Source organism: Schistocerca piceifrons, chromosome 7 (genome assembly GCF_021461385.2).
Source record: "Schistocerca piceifrons isolate TAMUIC-IGC-003096 chromosome 7, iqSchPice1.1, whole genome shotgun sequence".
NCBI classification, from domain to species: Eukaryota; Metazoa; Arthropoda; class Insecta; order Orthoptera; family Acrididae; genus Schistocerca; species Schistocerca piceifrons.
The window spans coordinates 516,336,934-516,359,818 of NC_060144.1; the positions used below are offsets into that span (position 1 = coordinate 516,336,934).

Below are 22,885 nucleotides of genomic sequence, written 5' to 3' on the forward strand. Positions count from 1 at the left end.
TTCTGAAAAAGGCTTTGGCCAAAAGCTCAATGGGCAACAGTCTTTTGCTGTGCCTGTCTGTAACTAAATGTGTCATCATTACAGTGAGAAGCAATCTATCCTTTTCATAATCAAGCAGCTCAATTTTCTTTGCTGTGTGTTTAGTTATCATCATCATCTTTGTTTCCCCTCTATCCAACATCTGGTCAGGTTGGGACATCAATGGCACTTTGCCGCTTTACTCAGTCTTTCCACCATTCTTCTTCCACAATTTGGTTCCATAGCAGGTTTCTCCTCCTTAAACTAATCTCTATTTTATCAATCCATCTTGTTGTCAGTATTACTCTTGGCCTCTTGCTCTCAATCTTGAACTCCATCATCCTTCTTGGTATTCTTCCGTCTCCCATCCTCTTCACATGCCCAAACCATTTTAATCTATTCTTTTCTATTTTCTCAGTCAACTTCTCCACTCAGACTTCCTTGCTAACATCTTCATTGTTCGCTCTGTCTTTCCTTGTCTTTCCTAGCGTACTTCTCAGAAACTTCATTTCAGTGGATTGTATCCTACTCTTCTCTCTTCCAGTCATAGTCCAAGTCTCTGAGCCGTAGGTTAGTATGGGTGTGAGGTAAGTCTTGTCTAGCACCAGCTTGCACCTCATTGGCATTTCCCTTCCCCACACCAAGCCCCTCATGCACTGGCAAAATGTACTACTCTGTTATATTCTTTTGCTAATTTCTGTCTCCAAACAAGCATTTCCCATTAATACATTTCCCAAATATTTAAAGTTGTCCACTATTTCAATATCCCGTCCCTTAATATGAATTGGTCCCTTGCCCTCTCTATCCCCTCTGGTTACCACCATGGTCTTGTTTTTCTCCACACTAAATTTCATTCCATATTTCTTGTACTTGTCATTTAGGATGTCTGTTTGTTTTTGTACCTCCTTATTGCTTGTTCTCCACACCACAACATCATCAGCAAATAGTAACAGCTTCATCTCCCTTCCTCTATGGGCTTCCTTCATCTCTTTGACTATTTCATCCATCATCATTATAAATAGTAGTGGTGATATCACACTTCCTTATCTTAGTCCAATAACATTCTTAAACCATTCAGTTCTTCCAACTGGTGTGTGCACACAACTAGAGCTTTTTTCATACATTGCCTGGATGACTTCAAGTGTTTGCTTTCCAACTCCCTTTCTCTTCAAGGTTGCCCATACCTTTTCCCTGGGAACACTGTCACATGCTTTCAGTAGGTCAAGAAATGTCATCACCAGATTTTTCCCATGCTCCCAATGTCTATCCATCAACTGTCTCATACTAAAGATTGGGTCCACTGTTGATCTACCATGACAAAAGCCATATTGCTCCTCTTCTAACTACCCTCTCACTTTTTCTCTCCCTCATCTTTCCAGTATCCTCTCCATTATTTTTTCTACTTGGGATATGAGTGTGATCCCTCGACAGTTGTCACATACTTTCCTGTCACCCTTCTGTGCATTTAGTAGTAACTGTAATTGTGTTGATTTGAAGACGAAAATATCAGCTTATTTTAGACACATTTACTTAGGATGTCATATGAAATTATCTTCAATGGTAATTAAATTACTAAAGAAATAATCAACATACATGACCAAAAATAATACTGTGTTGAACAGGTAACTACACTGAAGCAACAAAGAAACTGGTATAGGCATGTGTATTCAAATACAGAGATATGTAGACAGGCAGAATATGATGTTGTGGTCAGCAATGCCTATATAAGACAACAAGTGTCTGGTAGAGTTGTTGGATCAGTTACTGAGTTACTGCTACTACAATGGCAGGTTATCAAGATTTAAATGAGTTTGAACATGATCTTGTAGTCAGCACATGAGGAATGGGACACAGCATCTCCAAGGTAGCGATGAAATGGGGATTTTCCTGTATGACCACTTTACAAGTGTAGTGTGAATATCAGGAATCCAGTAAAACATCAAATCTCTTATATTGGTGCAGCTGGAAAAAGGTCCTGCAAGAATGGAACCAATGACAACTGAAGAAAATCATTCATCATGACAGGAGTGCAGCCCTTCCACAAATTGCTGCAGATTTCAGTGCTGGGTCATCAACATGTGTCAGTATGCTAACCATTCCATGAAGCATCATCAATATGGGCTTTTAGAGCCGAAGGCCCACTCGTGTATGCTTGATGACTGCATGGCACATAGCTTTACACCTCGCCTGAGCCTGCCAACACTGACATTGTGCTGTTGATGACTGGAAACATGGTGCTTGGTTGGGCAAGTCTCATTTCAAATTGTATCAAACAGATGGATGTGTACAGCTATGGAGACAACCTCATGAATCCATGGACCCTGCATTTCAGCAGGGGACTGCTCAAATTTGTGGATGTTCTGTAATGGTGTGGGGCATGTGGAGCAGAAGTGATATGGGACCCCTGATACATCTATATATGACTGACGGGTGACAGTACGTAAGCATCCTGTTTGATCACATGTACCCATGCATGTCCATTGTGCATTCCGACAGACTTGGGCAATTACAGCAGGGCAATGCAACACCCCACATGTCCAGAATTGCTACAGACTGACTGCAGAGACACTCTTGCTTGCCTTGAAACGTGCCTTGAAACATGTTTTTCAGAAGAGATCTCCACCTCTCATACTCTGACGGGTTTATGGACAGCTCTGCAGGATTCATGGCATCATTTCCCTCCAACACTACTTCAGACATTAGTCAAGTCCATGTCACATCATGTAGCACTTCTGTGTTTTTGCGGGAGCCCTACAAGATATTAGGCAGGTGTACCAGTTTCTTTGGCTCTTCAGTGTATATGTCTTGCACAATTTTTTTCACAGATCCTTTAATTCTTGTCTTTACTTCCTACTACACTTTTTAACTAGCATTTGTTTTTAATATCATACTGGTAGTGCAATTTGACAAATAAACACTCTGAACAAATGGTCACAGTACATCTTGAAGTAATGGTTACACACAGATGAAATGTGACTGACTATCTTGGATAGCAAGTTCAGAACTGTGTATAGCTTCCTCTAGCTACACTGCAGTCCTGCAGTTGTGCAAAAAGTCTATCATGTAGTTGTCAGATGACCTCTTAGGTCACTCTATTCCCACATCTTACCACAATTGGTTACTGGATGTTGCTAGTATCACAAACAGGTTCAAAGGTCTTCTTGTCATCTCCCGCATCCCATGTATCCATAATGGGGGCACTGAATTGTTGACTGAAATGCCTGCAGGGTATTTGACATTTATCTTGGTAAGTGCACTGGATAACAAGAGAACTGTGTACAGTACACTGTCTTCAGTCTTCTGGAAGAGCAATATGACTTGTTTTAGACAAAAAAAAATGAACGTATTTTTGAAAGTCACCTTTTAGATCAATGAACTTTGTCTAATGTTTTATCTCAATGAATACATTCCATCAGTGGGGTGTGATTCTATCCTGCCTTATCAAACTACCTCCCCTTTTTTCCTTCTGAGAAGGTCTCTTACAGCCATCACTATTATGTTGATAATTATACAAAGCATACTGCTGGTGAAGGTACAAGTTGAATAAAAATATGTTTGAGCTCCTATACACCTTGAAGGTCTCCTTCAATAATAACTAGTTTTTGGGTTTACAGCTCAGCTGTCTTTTTCTCTACATTATTTACAGATTGTCATGTTCATTTCTGTGAGACTGTTATATTTGTGGTGCCGATGAGGTCAACACCAGCATCGATATGGGTTCGTCTGTGGACTCTGAGCATCGTCTTTGGATTCTGAGCATTGTCTTTGGGTGGTTCTGCTATGTCAGTTCTCTGTGAGCCTTGCATGTGTTTAGGTGAATAAATGTACTATTGCAAAATGGGTGTTGTTTGGTATAACCAACCCAAACTTCCCCCTCATATTCATTGATGGCAGCAGAAAATAATTGCTTGGGCAATATAACATGTTCAATTCATAGCCTAGCTTAAGTCCACACTGCAATCTGAGGAAGACAATTAGGGGAAATTGTCAGAACATTTTGCAAATATATTGACAACTTGGCTGCAAACCCAAAAACTCGTAACCACTAAACTGCACAGAGAAATCCTGGAAAACCACAATAATAAAATTATTGACGTTGACAGAGGACTCTTCCACTATAGCCAATCTAATACAGAGCATTGGTGGACCCATACTGATTTATGGATTTATATTTATTTAGCATCCATGACACCACATAATTGATACAAAATATGTCTGATTTCACCCAGAATATATAATCAACAGTAGTCACAGGACTTCACTTACCAATCTGCTGCAAATGAACAATGATACTGAAAATAGCAATCAGTAATGCGCACAAATTTAGTAAATATTAGATACATGTAGAAAGAATTGGAATATACATGACTGATGAAACATATGTAGTGTGCATAGGAAGTGCATGAGATGGGTTTGATAACAATGATTACCAAAGTACAAAGGGCAACTAAAACAAATAGAAATATATGTATATGCAATAATATATCTAAAAACGAAGATGATGTAACTTAACAAACAAAAGCGTTGGTATGTTGATAGACACACAAACAAACACAAACACACATACACACAATTGAAGCTTTTGCAACCCATGGTTGCTTCATCAGGAAAGAGGGACAGAGAGGGAAAGACGAAAGGATGTCTTTCCCTCTCCTTCCCTCTTTCTTGATGAAGCAACTGTGGGTTGCAAAAGCTTGAATTTTGTGTGTGTGTTTGTGTTTGTTTGTGTGTCTATCAACATACCAACACTTTTGTTTGGTTAAGTTACATCATCTTCGTTTTTAGATATATTTTTCCCACGTGGAATGTTTCCCTCTATTATATTCATGTATATGCAATAAATTAGATACAAAAGCAGTAGTGTCATTTCTCAAGGAAGAACTTGAAACTTTTGGCATAGGACAGGGGCATGTAGAGGAACTATGGATCAAGTTTAAAAGAATACACTGGATAGATACATACCCAGTAGGACAGTTCATAATGGGATGATAGATAAAGAGATGCTGAATGAAATGTGTTTGGCTGTCAAGAGAGCAATGCACAAAGCCATCATTGAGTGCCATAGCAGAATATTGTCAAATTATCTTTCACAATACCCAAAGAAAGACTGGTTGCATGTAAAGGCTGTGCCACCAAAGTTAGCATCCAGCTATTCACTGATGAGACAGGAACTGAGACTGAGGGCTACAAAGCAAATGCAGGAATGCTTAACTCCATTTTCAAATGTTCCTTTACAAACAAAAATCCAGGTGAATTGCGCCAATTTAATCCTCATATGACTGAGAAGATGAGTGAAATAAGTGTTAATGCTAGTGTTATTGAGAAACAGCTGAAGTCCGTAAAATTTAACAAACCTCCAGAGCCAGATAGTATCTCCATCAGATTCTATGCCAAATTTGTGGTTGAGTTAGCCCCTCTTTTAACTACAGTCCATCACAGATCTCACAATCATAAAACTCTACCAGTACCTGGAAGAAAGCACATATCACACCCACTAACAAGAAGGGCAGTAGGAGTGATCCATAAACTACCATCCAAAATCCTTTGCATCAATTTGTTGCAGAATCTTAGAACACATTCTCAAGTCAAACATAATGAGGTACCTCTGACATAATGACCACCTCCACACCAACAAGCCTTAATTCTGAGAACCTCCACACCAACCAGCCTGAATTCTGAGAACATTGATCATGTGAAATCCACTTCACACTTTTCTCAAATGGCATACTGAAAGCTTTGGTTCAAGGCAGTCAGGTAGATGCATTATTTCTTCATTTACAAAAAGCATTTGACTCAGTACCATGTCCACACTTATTATCAATATTATAATAATTTGGGGTATCAAGCATAATTTGTGAGTGATTTTTTTTTTGTTTTTTTTTTTTTTATTTTTTTTAAAGGGATGGTGCGGCAAGTAATCTTGCAAGGAAAGTCATCGACAGATGTAGAAGTAACTTTGAGTGTGCCCCACGCAAGTGTGGTGGAACCCTTACTGCTCATGCTGTATATTAATGATCTTGTGGACAATATTGATAATAACTGACTTTTTGCAGATGATGCAGTTATCTACAATGAAGTATTGTCTGAAAGAAGGTGCATAAATATTCAGACTTCAAAGTTATAGAAAGATTATCAACTTACTTGAAATGTTCAGAAATATAATATTGTGCACTTCACAAAAAAAGAAACATAGAATTCCTTGACCACAATAAAGTTGGAATCAGTTAACTCATACAAACAAACCTGAGTGTGACACTTTGTAAGGATATGAAATAGAATGTGCAAATAGGCTCAGTTGTGGGTAAGGGGTTGTAGACATCAGTTTATCAATAGAATACTGGGGAAGTGCAATCAGTCTACAAATGAGATTTCTTAAAGAAGGAGAAACCTTATGCAACCCATCCTAGAATATTGCTCAAGTGTGTGGGACCTGTATCAGACAGGATTAACATGAGATACTGAATGTATACAGAGAAGAGCACCATGAATGTCACATTTTTGTCTGATCTGTGGGAGAGTGTCACAAAGATGATGAAGAAACTGAACCAGCAGACTCTTGAAAATGGGTGTAAATTATCCTGAGAAAGCCTGCTTACAAAGTTTCAAGAGCCTACTTTATATGATGACTCTAGGAATATACTACAACCCTCTATGTATTGCCCATGTAGGGATCGTGAGGACAAGACTTGAATAATTACAGCATGGACAGAGGCATTTAACGAATCATTGTTCCTGCACTCCAAACGTGAATGGAATGGGAAGAACCCCTATGAACTGGTACTATGGAATGTATCCTCTTCCATGCACTTCATGGTGGTTTTAAGAGTATAGATTTAGATGTAGAAAGTGAGCGTGTGACAGTCTATAGGCCACTACACATTATCATCGTACATCACATTACAGTATGATTATTACAATCACACACCCTGTTGCTGGAAATACTCATCCACATCTTAGGCCCAGAGCATCTTCTGTCAATAAAGGCTCTGGTTATGCTCTGAGATGAGGAATGTCCTACCCACACTACACCAAAAGTAGCATTCCACCACCCCCCACCCTTGAGAATATCCTTTTCCATCCCTATTCCAGTTCTGGTCCCAATTCTGTGCCCCATAGGTAATTTCCATGTGCTCAACACAGGTGTAAGACTACCCCTTACACCCATCCACCACTCCTACCACAATTCAGGCGCAACATTTCCTACCCAATAAAATGCAGGTTCATGTGTGAAAACAGCTATGTTATTTATTAGCTATGGTGCAATTACTGCACAGCATTCTATGTGTGCATGACAACTAACCAACTGTCTACTTGCATGAATGGCCACCACCAAACTGTGGCAGACTGTAAACTTGATCATCCAGCTGCTGAACATGCTGCATACAACACAAATGACATCAACAGCTGTGTCATTTAGGTACTCCCTTCCTGCATTATTTTGTGTGAACTATGCAGACAGAAACTGTCTCTCCAGCATATCCCGTGTTCTAGCAATCCCCCTGATCCAGCTTCCAAGCTTCCACTAACCTGTTTCCCACTGCCTCGCCTATCATTTTCCCTTTTCTTCTGTCCACACCACTCCTTCCCATCCACATTGTGTACTGCCTTGTCACACTACTTCACTCCCCTCTCCTCCCATGCAGGCAGTCTCTCTCTCTCTCTCTCTCTCTCTCTCTCTCTCTCTCCCCCTCCCCCCCCCCCCCCTTTCACTCTCCATCTTTCTCTCCTTCCCCCTCACTCTCCCTCTCTCTGTATCTCTTATATACCTTACCCTCTGAACTGCTTTCATCTTGTTGTGCAGTCTCTGAGTTGTCTGTCAAAAGATCTGCCCCGCTCAATTTTGTTACCCATTCCTTGCCTCGTTCATCCTTCCCTATCCCCTCCTCACCTCCATTATCCCAGGCAACTGCTTTTAATAATCAGTAATTAATAATTAGTCCTGCCTCAGCTTCAAAGGAGTGTTCATCTGAATGTCTGTGTGGTTGTTTCTGTGAATAGATGGGCTTTTGCTAGAAGAAGAGCAAGAGTTTGAAACTGTTTGTTGTTATATGTTTCTATGTTGAAAACTTTAGTCTGATATAGGTGAGTGGTTGCTTTTTTCTTATTTTAGGTTTTGTTCCAATCAGGAATTTGCATTGTTGTTGAACTGTTAAATAAATGTGTTAGTAGATAAAAAGTAAAGGATTTTACTCTGCTCGAGGATTCCAGAGCTGTGTGACAAATAGCCTAAATTTTTCATACTAATCAACTATGAATAGACAACGATCTGTATAGTATAATCATAATTCGTGGAGTGTATCTATTGTGTATTAATTTCTTGAAGTTATTGCCATTTACCTAGTTATTTATTCAAAAAGCCCCACTGCAAGTGAAATCTTCAAAGGCAATTAAAGGATTTGACATTTTATATGTTTATCTGTTCTTTCTTATATACAAATAAGTTGAAAGGGGAATGCTCTTTTTATGTGGAAATAAGTAGACTGGGTAAAATCATGTTTCAGTGAGCAGTTGTTCAAGAGAACAGCAGACCTGATGGTTTCTGAAGGATATGCTGATGTTGGTTATGAGTATGTCATTATTGATGACTGTTGGCTGGCATCATCACGAGATGCATATGGTCGCCTCCAGCCTGATCCAGATCGTTTTCCAAGTGGTATTAAAGCATTGGCTGATTATGTGAGTTGAATATCTCAATATCAAGTTACATATTCCCTTAGAGAGTAATTTTATGTCTCTATAAACAGAAATGACAAAAGGCAACAACTTGCCTGTAGCAGAGTCCATGCATGGTTCATAGCAATAAATAACAGCACAGGGATACCTTTGAAGCTATCACTCTTTTTCTACTGAAATTACACACCAAATGCATCCTCGCACAGTGGCACAGATTTATAACCAGTCAGTGTTGTTCCAGCTATGGGTAGACCCATTTGGATGCCTGTGGGAGTATGATTGTGGTAGAAAAAGAGTGATAGCTTGAAATCTATTAACACATTTGTCCTGTTACATGTTTCTTTGTGCCACACATAGAATTAATTAAGGCTACAGCCTTTCCCCACTTTTGTTTATTGTTTGCTCTGGAATGTCTATTATTGTACCATTTTGTTTTCCATATCCATTTTCATTTGCTTAAAGACTAAACAATCAACTGTGTATTAAATATCAATCATATGTGTTTTTAAAGGTCCACTCAAAGGGTCTAAAATTTGGAATATATGAAGACTATGGGACAAATACCTGTGCTGGATATCCTGGTATTCTGGGGCACCTGGAAACAGATGCTCAGACATTTGCTGACTGGGAAGTAGACTATGTGAAACTAGATGGTTGTTATGCGGACACAAAAGATATGAATGAAGGTATAAGAACTTTATGCACTCCCTTCATTTTTAAGCTGTTAAAAATAGCTTCATATTTTTTGTGTACAATATTATTGTCATTATTTTATAATTTGTGAAATTTTGTACTTAGAACATGAGAAACAAGAACTATAAACAATGTTGTTCAAATATATAACTTTCTTAACAGTAAATCTGAAGTAACAAGAACTATCTTGACATCATCATGACATGAATCATAATATTTTATGTTAATTAATTGTTTGTCTGGAGCTGAAGAACAAACAGATAATATAATACATTTTTGTTAGTAGCAGCAAGTGGTACTAAAGTCTCTAACAAAAATAAACCAAAACACTCATACAACGTGGATTGACATGAATGTATTTTTGACAAAACTATCCATGACACACTAAGCCCTTGCTGTAGTATCTGCCTCTGTAATCTGAAGAGTATCCCCATTACACTCTTATGTCCTCTAAATGAAACCATGACAAAATATGTAATTCTTTTTTGTATATTACGCATCACATCTATTAATCATGCCAGTAAAGACTCCGGACTGATCAGCAGTATGCGAGGAATGAACAAACAAATGTTTTATTCACCATTTCTTTTGTAGGTAAATTAAATTTCATTATGATTTTTCCAATGAATCTCAGCCTGGCATATATTTTTCCTACAATTAGTTGTAGGTGGTAATTCCACATTAGATTGTTTTAGAAAAATACTCCTAGCATGCTCAGTGATTGCTGCTAACACCTGAAACAGACACAAAGAAGTAATAATAATAATAAAAAATAAATAAATGGTTTATTCGTCTGTAATAACTTAACAGTCATGGACATAGTCAGTTTACAAACACAAGAACGTTAAAATTATACACAGTAACATTAGAAATCTTTGATGGACTACAAACATTAATCAATTAACAGTTGCTTTAATTTTGTCTGAAATATGTTTCCTTTTAACAATTTTATACTATTTGGCAATGTCTTCCAGCAGAAAATGGACTATGATCTGTTGCTCTTTTATTACTAACTTTTATGGGTGCTCCATATTTTCTTTTACAAACAGTATAGTTCTCAGAACATACAATGAGTACACTGTTAGTATGTTATACATAATGAAATATTCTCTACAGGACTGCCACTTTCTAATATTACATGTTATCCTAACTGCTCTTTTCTATGCTCTAAAAGCCTTACCCATATATATTGTTTGTGCCCCATCCCAAATCTGAATACCATATTGCAGGTAGAAGTGTATAATTCCAAAATTGATTTGTCTTAAAACAGGTTGCGCTATTATGCAAGAAAACCGCTTTAGCAGGTAGGTGTAACAGGAGATTTTTTTTTACATGTGTAGCTGATGTGCTCCTTCCATGTATGATGTTCATCTACTATAATACCCAGGAATTTAGATTTATCAATTGTTTCAACTGGTAGGTCTGGTTATCTATCCACTTGTCTTGATCTATAATTTACCAGAAACTCCATCAGAATTGTCTTGCCTTATTTAGTGCCAATTTGTTTTCAGTGGGATATTCTGTGATGAGGCTATGTTCTCTGCATTATTTTGCACTGCTAACTGTTTTGTAATTCGGGAGGACGACGGTTCAATCCCGTCTCCGGCCATCCTGATTTAGGTTTTCCGTGATTTCCCTAAATCGTTTCAGGCGAATGCCAAGGTGGTTCCTTTGAAAGGGCACGGCCGATTTCCTTCCCAATCCTTCCCTAACCCGAGCTTGTGCTCCTTCTCTAATGACCTCGTTGTCGACGGGACGTTAAACACTAACCACCACCACCACCACCAACTGTTTTGTAGAGCCTCAACTTATGAAGGAGGTATCATCAGCATAATTTACTAGGTTTGAATTTTGTGGAATTATTATATCATTGATGTACACAATAAACAAAAAAGCCCAACAATGCTTCCCTGAGCGACTCCACAGTTAAGAATTTTATAAGATGATTTTACTGTTTGTTATGTCTCTCAGTTGTATAATACAGCTTTACACATTGTTTGCTGTCAGCAAGGTGGGATCTTAACAGATCTAATGCTACTTCTCTGACTCCATAAGTTCCTAATTTATGTAGAAGAACAGAATGATTTACAGAGTCAAAAGCCTTGGATAGCTCTAAAGTAAACAAACTGTAAACGAGAAGAATACAATTTACAGTGTGTTACCTGATCATCAAGAGCACTAAACTTACTGACTGATAACATAATAATTAATAAACAAATGACATCAAAAGTCAGAGATACCCATGTGTTTAGAGGCCCTTACATTAAAAGTGCACATTATACTATAGTTTCATTGTTTGGAAAAGATGGGGAAAAGTTCAAACTAACATTACAAAAACAGGATCTGAGATGTATAAAGTTTACCAACTACAGGAAGAAAGTAGGTCTCCACATGGTAACTTTCAGATAATACTACCTGAATATACACAGACAGTTTTGAAAAGTGAAAGTATAGAGATTTAACTGAACAACATAAAGAAATCCTTTGAAAAAAAATATGAGTAGAAAATCAAGTTCTTGGCAAGAAAGTGGTAAATAAACATAAAAAAGGATTGAAAATTTGGTGTAAAGATGTAGAACAAGCAATAAAAGATAACAAATAGCCTTGCATAAATACTTCCAAAATTCAAAAAAAGGAATTTTACAAATAATGTTATACAAAATGTGCATCAAAAGTCATGAAACAGATTTGTTAGTCATATTGAGAATGATGTATATGGGCGGCAAACAGTGGCATGCAAAATAAAACATCTGAATCAAGAGGAAGGACAGACAATTAATCTGTATTTTTATTTATTTATTTAATGTAAATAGGGCACTGGGTTGAGCAATGGTTTGATAACAACAGCCCAGTGGAAACAGAAGAAGAATATGCAATTCAGACCATGAGAAACTGAAAAGCATTTGGTTCAGTTGGAATAAATTCACGGCTACTGAAATATGATAGTAAACCCTTTTAACTAAGACTGTTACATCTATGGCAATATTATAAAAAGAATAGACCACTGCTCACCATTTAGAGGTGAAGCTGAGTCACAGACAGGCACAACAAAAAAAACCTTGTATACATGAGAGCTTCCAGCCAGACGGTCTCCTTCTAAATCGGAAAACACACACATTCGTGCAACGTGCAAGCACAACTCATGGGCGCGCACCCGCATGTATAGCAATATTTTCATTATGTCTGGCTGTGACTCAGCATCTCCTCTATATTTAACAATGAAATTTTCCAAACAGCCATGCAATTGAGAAGTTATTTTACTTTATTTTCACTACCAGTATTGCCTAGCCATTATGCCATCTTCAGGCCCCACGTGCGCCTCTAAAAAATAATTGATATTGGCATACTGTGGTCATATGTTTCTGGATGTCATGAATTCACAAGTGCTTTCTTCGAAGACCTAACTGCAACTATGGAGTCAAGTCTTTGAAGGAAGCACTTAAGAATTCATAACTTGCAGTCAAATCTTCTAAGTGAGCACTTGAGAATTCATGACATCCAGAAACATATGGCCCCAGTATTCCAATATTGATTATTTTTTAAAGGTTCATGTGGGGCCTGAAGATGGCATAATGAATTGCCACAACTGGTAGTGAAAATAAAATGAAATAACTTCTCAACTGCATGATGTTTTGGCAAATTTCATTGTTAAATATTTGACCAGCTGCCATCCCATGTTCACAATGGATCAACGGAGTCTTGTCTATATGGTGAATAGCAATCTATCCTTTCCATAATACTGTCATTATTCCATTCTTTGACTTTCCTGTTGTGTCTATTTAATATGTGATGGCAACACTGCAAAAAAAAACTCTGGTGATATTTATATTTAAAAGAGGTGGTAGAAGTATCACAACAAATTACAGAGGGCTAAATTCACCACATATAAAGTACATGGAAAAATAGTTCATGAAAGATTAAGTTCTGTATTAGAGTGTTTGTTACTTGAAGAAAGAGTTGCATTTAGAAACAGTTGATCATGCACAGGAAAAAATATTTTTCTTGAAAATAATGATTGGAAGAAGGTTAGAATTGAACCTTGAGACTCACTTTGCAAACATGGATTATGACAAGGCCTTTGTTAAAGTCAAAAATATGTTCCTGACAAAGACAATGGATGACTGTATTAAAAATCTAAGATTTCTTCAGATCTGACATGGCAAGAAAACTGAGAGTATTTTGTACTTGGATGACATCATAGAATCTTCTATGTCAGAATCAAAAGATCCCTGCTATGTGACTTTATGATTAAACAAGAATATCCTCTCCATCTTGTGGCATGTCATTGACATCTTATACTATGGCACATCAATAATAATATAAATGGAAAATCTATCATCTGAAGAAATTTGTATAAAACCAAAGAATACGTCAGGGCTGTAGCTTATTCCCTATAAGTTTCAATATTTACTTTACAGTTAAAGAATGAGAGCTCAGAGCAAGCCCAAGAATTAAAATAAATGAAAGAATACACTTAAATACAATGCTGTTTGCTGATGATCAGGTCATCATACAACAAACTGGGGATGACCTTCAGAGACCTGTTTATTATCTTCAGCAGGTCTGCTCAACATATAATAATTAGCTGGTTACTTGCTGTGTTAGTTTCATGTTCCATGGATCATTTGCACAATAAATCATAATGATGTGGAATGAGTCATTTTACATTAACTTCACAAATTAATTTGTAAATATGGCTACATGGTGAATATTTATAATCTGTATTATTTATTTATTTATTTATTAATATACAGAAGTGAGATTCCTACCCACCACCTTTTACACGTTACAATAATAGAAATTCTCTCCACAAAAGACCAGGACTATGGCTTTTAGAGACAAATATCCAGTTATAACAAAAATAGATCTATTGAGCAAGTGTCTCACTTATAATATCTTGGCTGTGACATTAACTTAAGACATTGATCTCAACATCTATCACAAAATGATTAAGAACCAATCATACATGGAATGATCTGAAGAGCATTACCTAGGAAAGTGAGGGGAAAAAAAACAAAAGAAAATTTTATAAAGTGAGGGCTGTACCAGTTTTACTTTATGGTTCAGAGACATGGGTAATGAGTGCTAAACATCTTGATTTGATCTAATTTATGCAGAAAAATAAAAACAACAGTGGTCTTAGCCCACTTTTGTCCGCATTGAAACTAAGTTTATTGTGCAGTTTTGCTCCTGTGAGCCTTGTAAAGACAATCGGAACCCTTCAGTAATAGTAGGATATCCTTTATTAGTTCCTTACTAGACAAGATTTCTTCAGGCTCTACTGATTTGAATATTCTGTGTCTTTTGCCCTCCAATGCTTTGCATTGGAAGATTAGATGGGTGTGGTTTCATCCTCCTCAACACATAGTCTACACTTAGGGACTTGTTCCTCTATACCCATTGAGTGTAGGTGTTTCTTAAAGTTCCTGTGGCCAGTTCTGAGTCCTGCCATAAGGTTAACCTGTTTCTTCTTCAAGTTCAACGTTACAGAACTTCTCTTGAAACATGGCTTCAGCATCATTAACTTGCCATGTTTTTGTTTTTGGACCATAGTCCAATACTCAAAGCGCTGCCTCCTAATCAAGCCATGTAGTTTTGATTTTGCCGTTCCCTTTGTGATGGTTAGTACAGGTTCTGATCCAATAAATGGAGTTATCAGGCCAGACTATCAGCTTGTTCATTGCCACTAATTCCTGAGTAACCAGGTAACCACTGAAGCTTTACTCTGCTGCTTTCTCCTAGTCTCCCAAGGGCTCTGTGGCTCTCTGCAATGATCTTTGATCTCATTGCAGGGTCTGATAAATATTTCAGAGCTTCTTGCCTTTCTGAATAAATGTAGATGCTGCAATCGTTGTAGCATCTATGGAAATTCCTCTCCATCCACAATGTGACAGCAGATATTTACGCTCTGAATGCTGTGGCCAGCTTACTCAGAGAGACTGCTGCCTCTAGCCTAGGCTGCACCCCATATACTCCAGCCGCAGTGCCTTAATCTATTTTTGACCCATCACTAAATCAGAGTATGTCTCCTGTGTTGTTGTTCACTCTTTTATTGCTTCCTTCTTCCAATTGTTAGACTGAAAGGTTTATTGAAGCAGCTGGAAGTTATTGTATGATGCACTGTCATTTCCCCGACCATTCCTGTATTTACCACTCTCACTATGTTGGTGTGAGATTCTGGGTATCCTAAGGGAATCCAGTTATTTCTAGCTTTTAACCTTTATGCTCCTGCTGCTGCCTCCATGGTAACTCACAAATGTAATGGGGGCATGTCCAGCATAGTCTCCTCCCAACAGTTGGTGTGCTGCTAATTTTGATTGAAGCAGGTCAATCTCTGCATGTTTCCAAATTCCTTAGCAGCAATACTCTGGTTTACTTTATTCCACCATACAGTAGTCCCATAAATTATCATAGGTCTTGTTATATTATACTCAGGTGCAATCTTTTTAACACAAAGTTGTGGCCTGAGATTGGTCCACAAAGTGTTGAGAAGTTTTTGCTCTCAAATTGATACCTATGGAGTTATGAAAAGCTCAACTGCTGTCTTGACGAGCAGCTTCACCTCCTCACATGGAGATATCTTGAGCACCATCTATTTAAGTCACTCCAGTGCTCCCATCTTCTCACATACAAAGATAAGGACATCTTTGTCCAGATCGACCCTCCTGAATTTGGATCTTAGACGTGCGTGTGTGTGTGTGTGTGTGTGTGTGTGTGTGTGCTCAGAGACTGCATCACTGTAGGTCTGTTTCCCTGTTTCCTGCCTTGACTTTTTCTGGATCCTTCTATTGTGAGAAGAAAGTGTACTGGACTCCTGCCTTGTTCTCTTGTTATCTGTCCTAGAGCCAGAAGTAGTCTGGTTGCCCCCTTCACTCTAGAACAGAACTTTTCTAAGGTCTTCAGTTCAAGACTTTTTAGTTCCCTCCATTTATGTTTCTATCTACATCTACATCTACATCTACATGGATACTCTGCAAATCACATTTAAGTGGCTGGCAGAGGGTTCATCAAATCACCTTCACAGTTCTCTATTATTCCAATCTCGTATAGTGTGCAGGCAGAATGAACACCTATATCAATCCGTACAAGCTCTGATTTCCCTTATTTCATCTTGGTGATTGTTCCTCCCTATGTAAGCCGCTGTCAACAAAATATTTTCACACTCGCAGGAGAAAGTTGGTGATTGGAATTTCATGAGAAGATTCCGTCGCAATGAAAAATGCCTTTCTTTTGATGATGTCCATCCCAAATCCTGTATCATTTCTGTGACACTCTCTCCCATATTTCACGATAATAAAAAATGTGCTGCCTTTCTTTGAACTTTTTTGATGTATTCACTCAGCCCTATCTGCTAAGAATCCCACACTGCACAACAGTATTCTAAAAGTGGACGGAGAAGCGTAGTGTAGGCAGTCTCCTTAGTAGGTCCGTTACATTTTCTAAGTGTCCTGCCAATAAAACACAGTCATTGGTTAGCCTTCCCCACAACACTTTCTGTGTATTCCTTCCAATTTAAATTGTTTGTAATTGTAATACCTAGGTATTTAGTTGAATTTACAGCTTTTAGATTAGACCGATTTATCGTGTAACCAAAGTTTAATGCATTCCTTTTAGCACTCATGTGGATGACCTCACACTTTTTGTTATTTAAGGTCAACTGCCACTTTTTGCACCATTCCAATATTTCTTCTAAATTGTTTTGCAGTTTGTTTTGATCTTTTGATGACTTTATTAGTCGATAAACGACAGCGTCATCTGCAAACAACTGAAGATGGCTGCTCAGATTGTCTCCCAAATCATTTATATAGATAAGCGTCATCTGCAAACAACCGAAGATGGCTGTTCAGATTGTCTCCCAAATCATTTATATAGATAAGGGACAGCAAAGGGCCTATAACACTACCTTGAGGAATGCCAGAAATCTCTTCTGTTTTACTCAATGACTTTCCGTCAATTACAACAAACTGTGACCTCTCTGACAGGAAATCACAGATCCAGTCACATAACTGAGATGATATTCCATAAGCATGCAATTTCACTATGAACCACTTGAGTGATACAGTGTCAAAAGCTTTCTGGAAATCCAGAAATACAGAAACAATCTGAAATCCCTTGTCAATAGCACTCAGCACTTCATGTGAATAAAGAGCTAGTTGTGTTTCACAGAAATGATGTTTTCTAAACCCATGTTGACTGTGTGTCAATAGACAGTTTTCTTCAAGGTAATTCATTATGTTCGAACACAATATATGTTCTAAAATCCTGCTGCATATCAACGTTAACGATATGGGCCTGTAATTTAGTGGATTAGTCCTACTACCTTTCTTGAATATTGGTGTGACCTGTGCAACTTTCCAGTCTTTGGCTACAGATCTTTCGTCGAGCGAACGGTTGTATATGATTGTTAAGTATGGAGCTAATGCATCAGCATACTCTGAAAGAACCTAATTGGTATACAGTCTGGACCGGAATACTTGCTTTTATTAAGTGATTTAAGTTGCTTCACTACTCTGAGGTTATTTACTTATACGTTACTCATGTTGGCAGCTGTTCTCGATTCGAATTCTGGAATATTTACTTTGTCTTCTTTTGTGAAGGCATTTCAGAAGGCTGTGTTTAGTAACTCTGCTTTGGCAGCACTGTCTTCGATGGTATCTCCATTGCTATTGTTTGTGAATGTTTCTAGCCGCTAACATACTTCACATACGACCAGAATCACTTTTGATTTTCTGCCAGATTTCAAGACAAAGTTTCGTTGTGGAAACTGTTATAAGCATCTCGCATTGAAGTCCGTGCTAAATTTTGAGCTTCTGTAAAAGATCGCCACTCTTGGGGATTATGCATCTGTTTAAATTTGGCATGTTTATTTCGTTGTTTCTGCAACAGTGTTCTAACCCGTTTTGTGTACCAAGGAGGATCAGCTCCGTTGTTTGTTAATTTATTTGGTATAAATCTCTCAATTGGTGCCGATACTATTTCTTTGAATTTAAGCCACATCTGGTCTACACTTATATTATTAATTTGGAATGAGTGGAGATTTTCTCTTAGGACGGCATCAAGTGAATTTTTATCTGCTTTTTTTAATAGGTATATTTTTCGAGGATTTGGGGATTACAATATAGATTTAGGAAGCCATTCTTTATCTTCCTTTTCTTTTTGTACTTTGAGGAATTTCATCCTCTGAATCTCAGACAAGGATTTGATCTTGTCCTGGTCCAGACTCTCAGTAACAGTTTCCACTTCTTGGACTTGTCTCATGAAGTCCCTGAGTTTCTATTTTATTTTCCATGTTCTCCATTTTGATCCCATGAGAATTAGGGTCCATTGGGTTGACACCGTGGAACCCCACATGGTGCAAAGCTAATTACTCAGGGAGGATATCCAGTATCACTTAGGCTCCATTAATGACACATTTTCCTTTATGCCATGCATGATTTGGCACAGATTGAATCATATCTTGGGTTGGGTATCTAACAAATTAAGGAAGGAGTATAGAAGTGGATAGGGGAAAGATGAGGCATTTTGGGACACCTTTCCTCTGGTCCATCCACTGAGGTCTGTCCAGTGTGGGAGACCCTGCTAGTAGCTGTGCTACCACTGGCATAGGCCTCAGCTTGTTTCAAACATGCAAACCTTTCTGACCTCACAGACAGTACCCCTACAAGGCAGTGTCCACTGAAGAAGCTAAATATCTTGGTAAGATACAAGGCTCAGAAACAAGATTTCTGAGACTCATAAAAGTCTGCCTGAGACTGGATAGATTTACAAATGATGATGATCAGAAAGAATTGAATATTTTTAAAATACAATATAGAATCAGTAAAAATAAAAACAGGCAGCTTTGACACCTGACTAGAATGCAAGAAAAAGAATATCAGCATTAACTGGAATGATCAGATAGGCTCAGTCTAAGGGAAGGTAGGTGGCAGACATGGGTTGATTGGCAGGATACTGGGGAAATGCAGGCAGTCTACAAAGGAGATTGCTTATAGAACACTTGAGCAGCCCTTCTCAAGTGTGACAAATATAACCAGATATGATTAAGAGGGAATATCATACATATAATACATATATACTGAGGACAGTGCGAATCATCACAGGTTTGTTTGACTCATGGGAAAATCAATGAAATGTTGCCAACAACTTCCTCTGTGACTGAAATAGATAAATCACTTACTCCTTGAAAGGAGAAGAAGAAGAAGAAGAAGAAGAAGCAGAAGATGATGATGATGGTGGTGATGGTGATGACAATGAAGAAGATGATGAGTTACAACTGAAAATATTAATACCTTACAATAAAGTGCCAGAAAAATAAAAAAAATACTAGAAAAAATGGAATACTACTATGATAGCGGCACACTTACACGCTCAATAAGCAATGATAAACCTAAAGGAAAAATTCAGAGTATGAGGGCTTATGCATGAGGAAGATTATCATTATTCAGATTCAAGGCTAATTTGAAAATTTCAGCTAAAGAATGGTGGTCACTCTAGCATCATGGAGAACTTATTACATGACCCAGTCATACAACCAATGTTCTACAGGTTAATAAATAATTACTTATAGGCAATGATGTATTGGGAAAATAAAAGAAAAAAAGATAAGAAGGAGTAGTAGGGATCAGAATACATTAAATGTTGACCTGTAACAGAGAGAGCAACTCCTTACATTACAGAAGTATGATAGAAACAAAGTCAACAATCCAACTATGGCAGAAAAAAATTGCTACTTAGAAGAACAGAGCAAACAAACCGTTCCATACTGTGTCTTTCACCCTGTACTGGAGTGGGCACTACAGTGAAACTTTCTGGTAGATTAAAGTGCTGGAGCAGAATCCAAATACAGACCCACACCTTTTAAGGACAATGCTCTCACCAACAGAGTTTCTATCCATGCGTAACTCACAGCCTGCCCTTTCAGCTTCAGTTCTGAAAGTAACTCTCTCCTAGGTTCTGAACACTTCAGAAGTTCTCCTACACATCTTGATGACCAGCACCCCTCTAAAAAAGGATATAGCAGAGAAGTTGCTCAGTCACATTCTGGGGTTTGTTTTCATAATTAATATTTCACTCTACAGAGGAGAGCACTCTATGATCTTCTGAGAAATTAAAACTTTAAGCCTGATGGGGACTTGAATATGGATCCTAGCCTTTCACAGACAGTTGTCATATTGATACAGATATGACTTATCCACCCATCTTCATTGTTGTAGTTCTGTCAAAGGTAAGGTTTTTGCTTTAGGTACTGGTTCAACATACAGTTTGAATGTGTCAGAAGGTTTCCAAGAAACTTTTTCTTAAAACATCCAAGCTTAGTAAATGTAATTATGAAGTAAGCTGTGAAAATAAAATTGTATGGGAAAATGAAGACAGAAATAATTGCATGAATTATTGATAGCTTTTGTTTCGATAAGCATTTTGTGATGGAGAATTTGGTATATGATAAGCAGAAGTAGAATGCTGCACAAGAAAAGAAAAACAAACTGAAGACAAAGAAACTGTATTTAATAAATAGCAAAATAATGCTCAAAGTCTGTAGTTTTATTTTATCATTTTTGTTCACTGCAAGCTAATAGAATTTTAACATCTCAAACAGGGTATCCAGAATTTGGCATGTACTTGAATGCAACTGGTCGACCTATGGTGTATTCTTGCAGTTGGCCTGTATATCAAGAGCAAGATGGCCTTCCAGTAAGCTATGTTTTTAATGTTATCACCTGTTTTCTTCAATTGGTTTGATATTTTGGATGATTAAAACAAATTATTTGCATAAGCAGTTAGATAATTTAGTCAAACAAATAAACTACAAACGAAACCAAACAATAGCTTTTGAGGTGAAAGGATAGTAAAAAGACAGCCCTGCAGCTAACCAGACAGAAAAAAAATTATTTTATATTTTCCTACGTATTTAGTGATCATTCAGTTCAAAACTGCACATTTTATTTCAGGTTAATTTTGAGCTCTTAAAACAATATTGTAATCTGTGGCGCAATTATGGTGATATTGATGATTCATGGAACAGTGTTACAAGCATAATGAGCTACTTTTCTTCAAATCAAGACAGAATTGCACATCATGCTGGACCAGGCCACTGGAATGACCCTGACATGGTAAGTCTGAGAACAGAATTTCATGCAAAAGATAAAGAAGTGTGACAAGTGAAAAATAAGACAGACTTAATACAACAAAAAATTAAGATGTGTGGTAAACATAAATTTACAGTTTTGCAGGCAAATAATGATGAGGAATATGTTGTGATGTTGCAAGCTATATAGAATTGGTATTCAAACTTTGTATAGCTGAACTAGTTTATGATACTGATTTTAAAACACAGATAAGGCAGGGTTGTTTGCTTAAAAAAAATATTTCCTTTTAATGAGCTCTCTGAAATCTCCTCCATCTTTGTCTTCCCTTGCCCTTACAAAAGGTGGGGCCATCTGAATTTGGAATCTGAGTCACCTGCCCCTTCTGTATAAACTTCCCCAATCTATCTCTTTCTTCTCCCTGAGAAAGGTACTAACATTGTTGAAAGCTGGATTAGATTTTTGCACGTTTATATGTGCCTGTGTGCAGTGCTTAGACTTTCACCTACTGAAGTACTGGTCAGCCATTCTGCCTCCTTGAAATTTTGTCGTCTTCTACGTTTGATAGACCTAACATTGTTCCAATGTAGCATCACAACCCATGTCTTTCTGCTCATAAGTATATATTTGTGAGCCATCTAATAATTACAGTCTTCCATCTAGATATGTCTTTTTTTCTCAAATATTTCAAAATTTAACTCCAACATAAATAAGTAATTAGTTAAAAACTTGTAGATGACCAACATTTTACCATACAGTCTTTGCAATTTTAGTTCAATTGGTAAGTTCCCATCACAATATTCACCCTGAATATGATTTACATGATGTAAAACTAACTAGCAGATTTACTAGTTTAAGAAAAATGCTTTGATGATTCATATTTCATGCACATTTTTTCTACTGACATTTCTCTGGTCTGCAAAGTGACTCCCATGAAATTTTGCAGACAATATTTTAAACATGTCAATGCCTGAAATTAAAATGTGGCTACTTGTCCCCTCTATATGTTATCCCCAAGAAAGCCCATCCAAAATATATCAAGAATGAGTGACTATAATGAGGTATACTTTTTGTGGTTTATATGAAACTATGTACTTTTTCAATGGTATTTGAAAGGATATTCAAAGAAGACTTGGATGACCTAACACTTGTGAAACTTGGTCATATTGTAACAAGATAAAAGTCCTGCCATCAGTATAAGAGGTTGCCATCACTACTATTGCTATTGGTAAAACTTTTTACTTATCTTCTTTTCTCATAGTTGTCTCCAGTTCTGTATGTCTAGGAGCTTATTCTTGAAGCTGAAGTTTTTGACATTGGAGGTTCTCATGGCTCCAATTGACATATTTGACTTCGAAGAATGCCCGTGAAACTTTTTTGCTTTTATGATAATTTATTCTCTCATATTTTACTATATT

At 37.4% G+C, this 22,885-nt stretch overlaps 1 protein-coding gene across 1 annotated transcript in view; it reads left to right on the forward strand.

Moving 5' to 3' along the window:
• Positions 1-22,885, forward strand: part of LOC124709059 (alpha-N-acetylgalactosaminidase-like) — a 75,471-nt gene that overhangs the window by 23,220 nt on the left and 29,366 nt on the right. The window contains exons 3-6 of the mRNA XM_047240707.1: positions 8,520-8,694; positions 9,203-9,377; positions 20,981-21,075; positions 21,333-21,494. Coding sequence (XP_047096663.1) covers positions 8,520-8,694; positions 9,203-9,377; positions 20,981-21,075; positions 21,333-21,494 — 607 coding nt within the window. The remainder of the gene's footprint in view (positions 1-8,519; positions 8,695-9,202; positions 9,378-20,980; positions 21,076-21,332; positions 21,495-22,885) is intronic.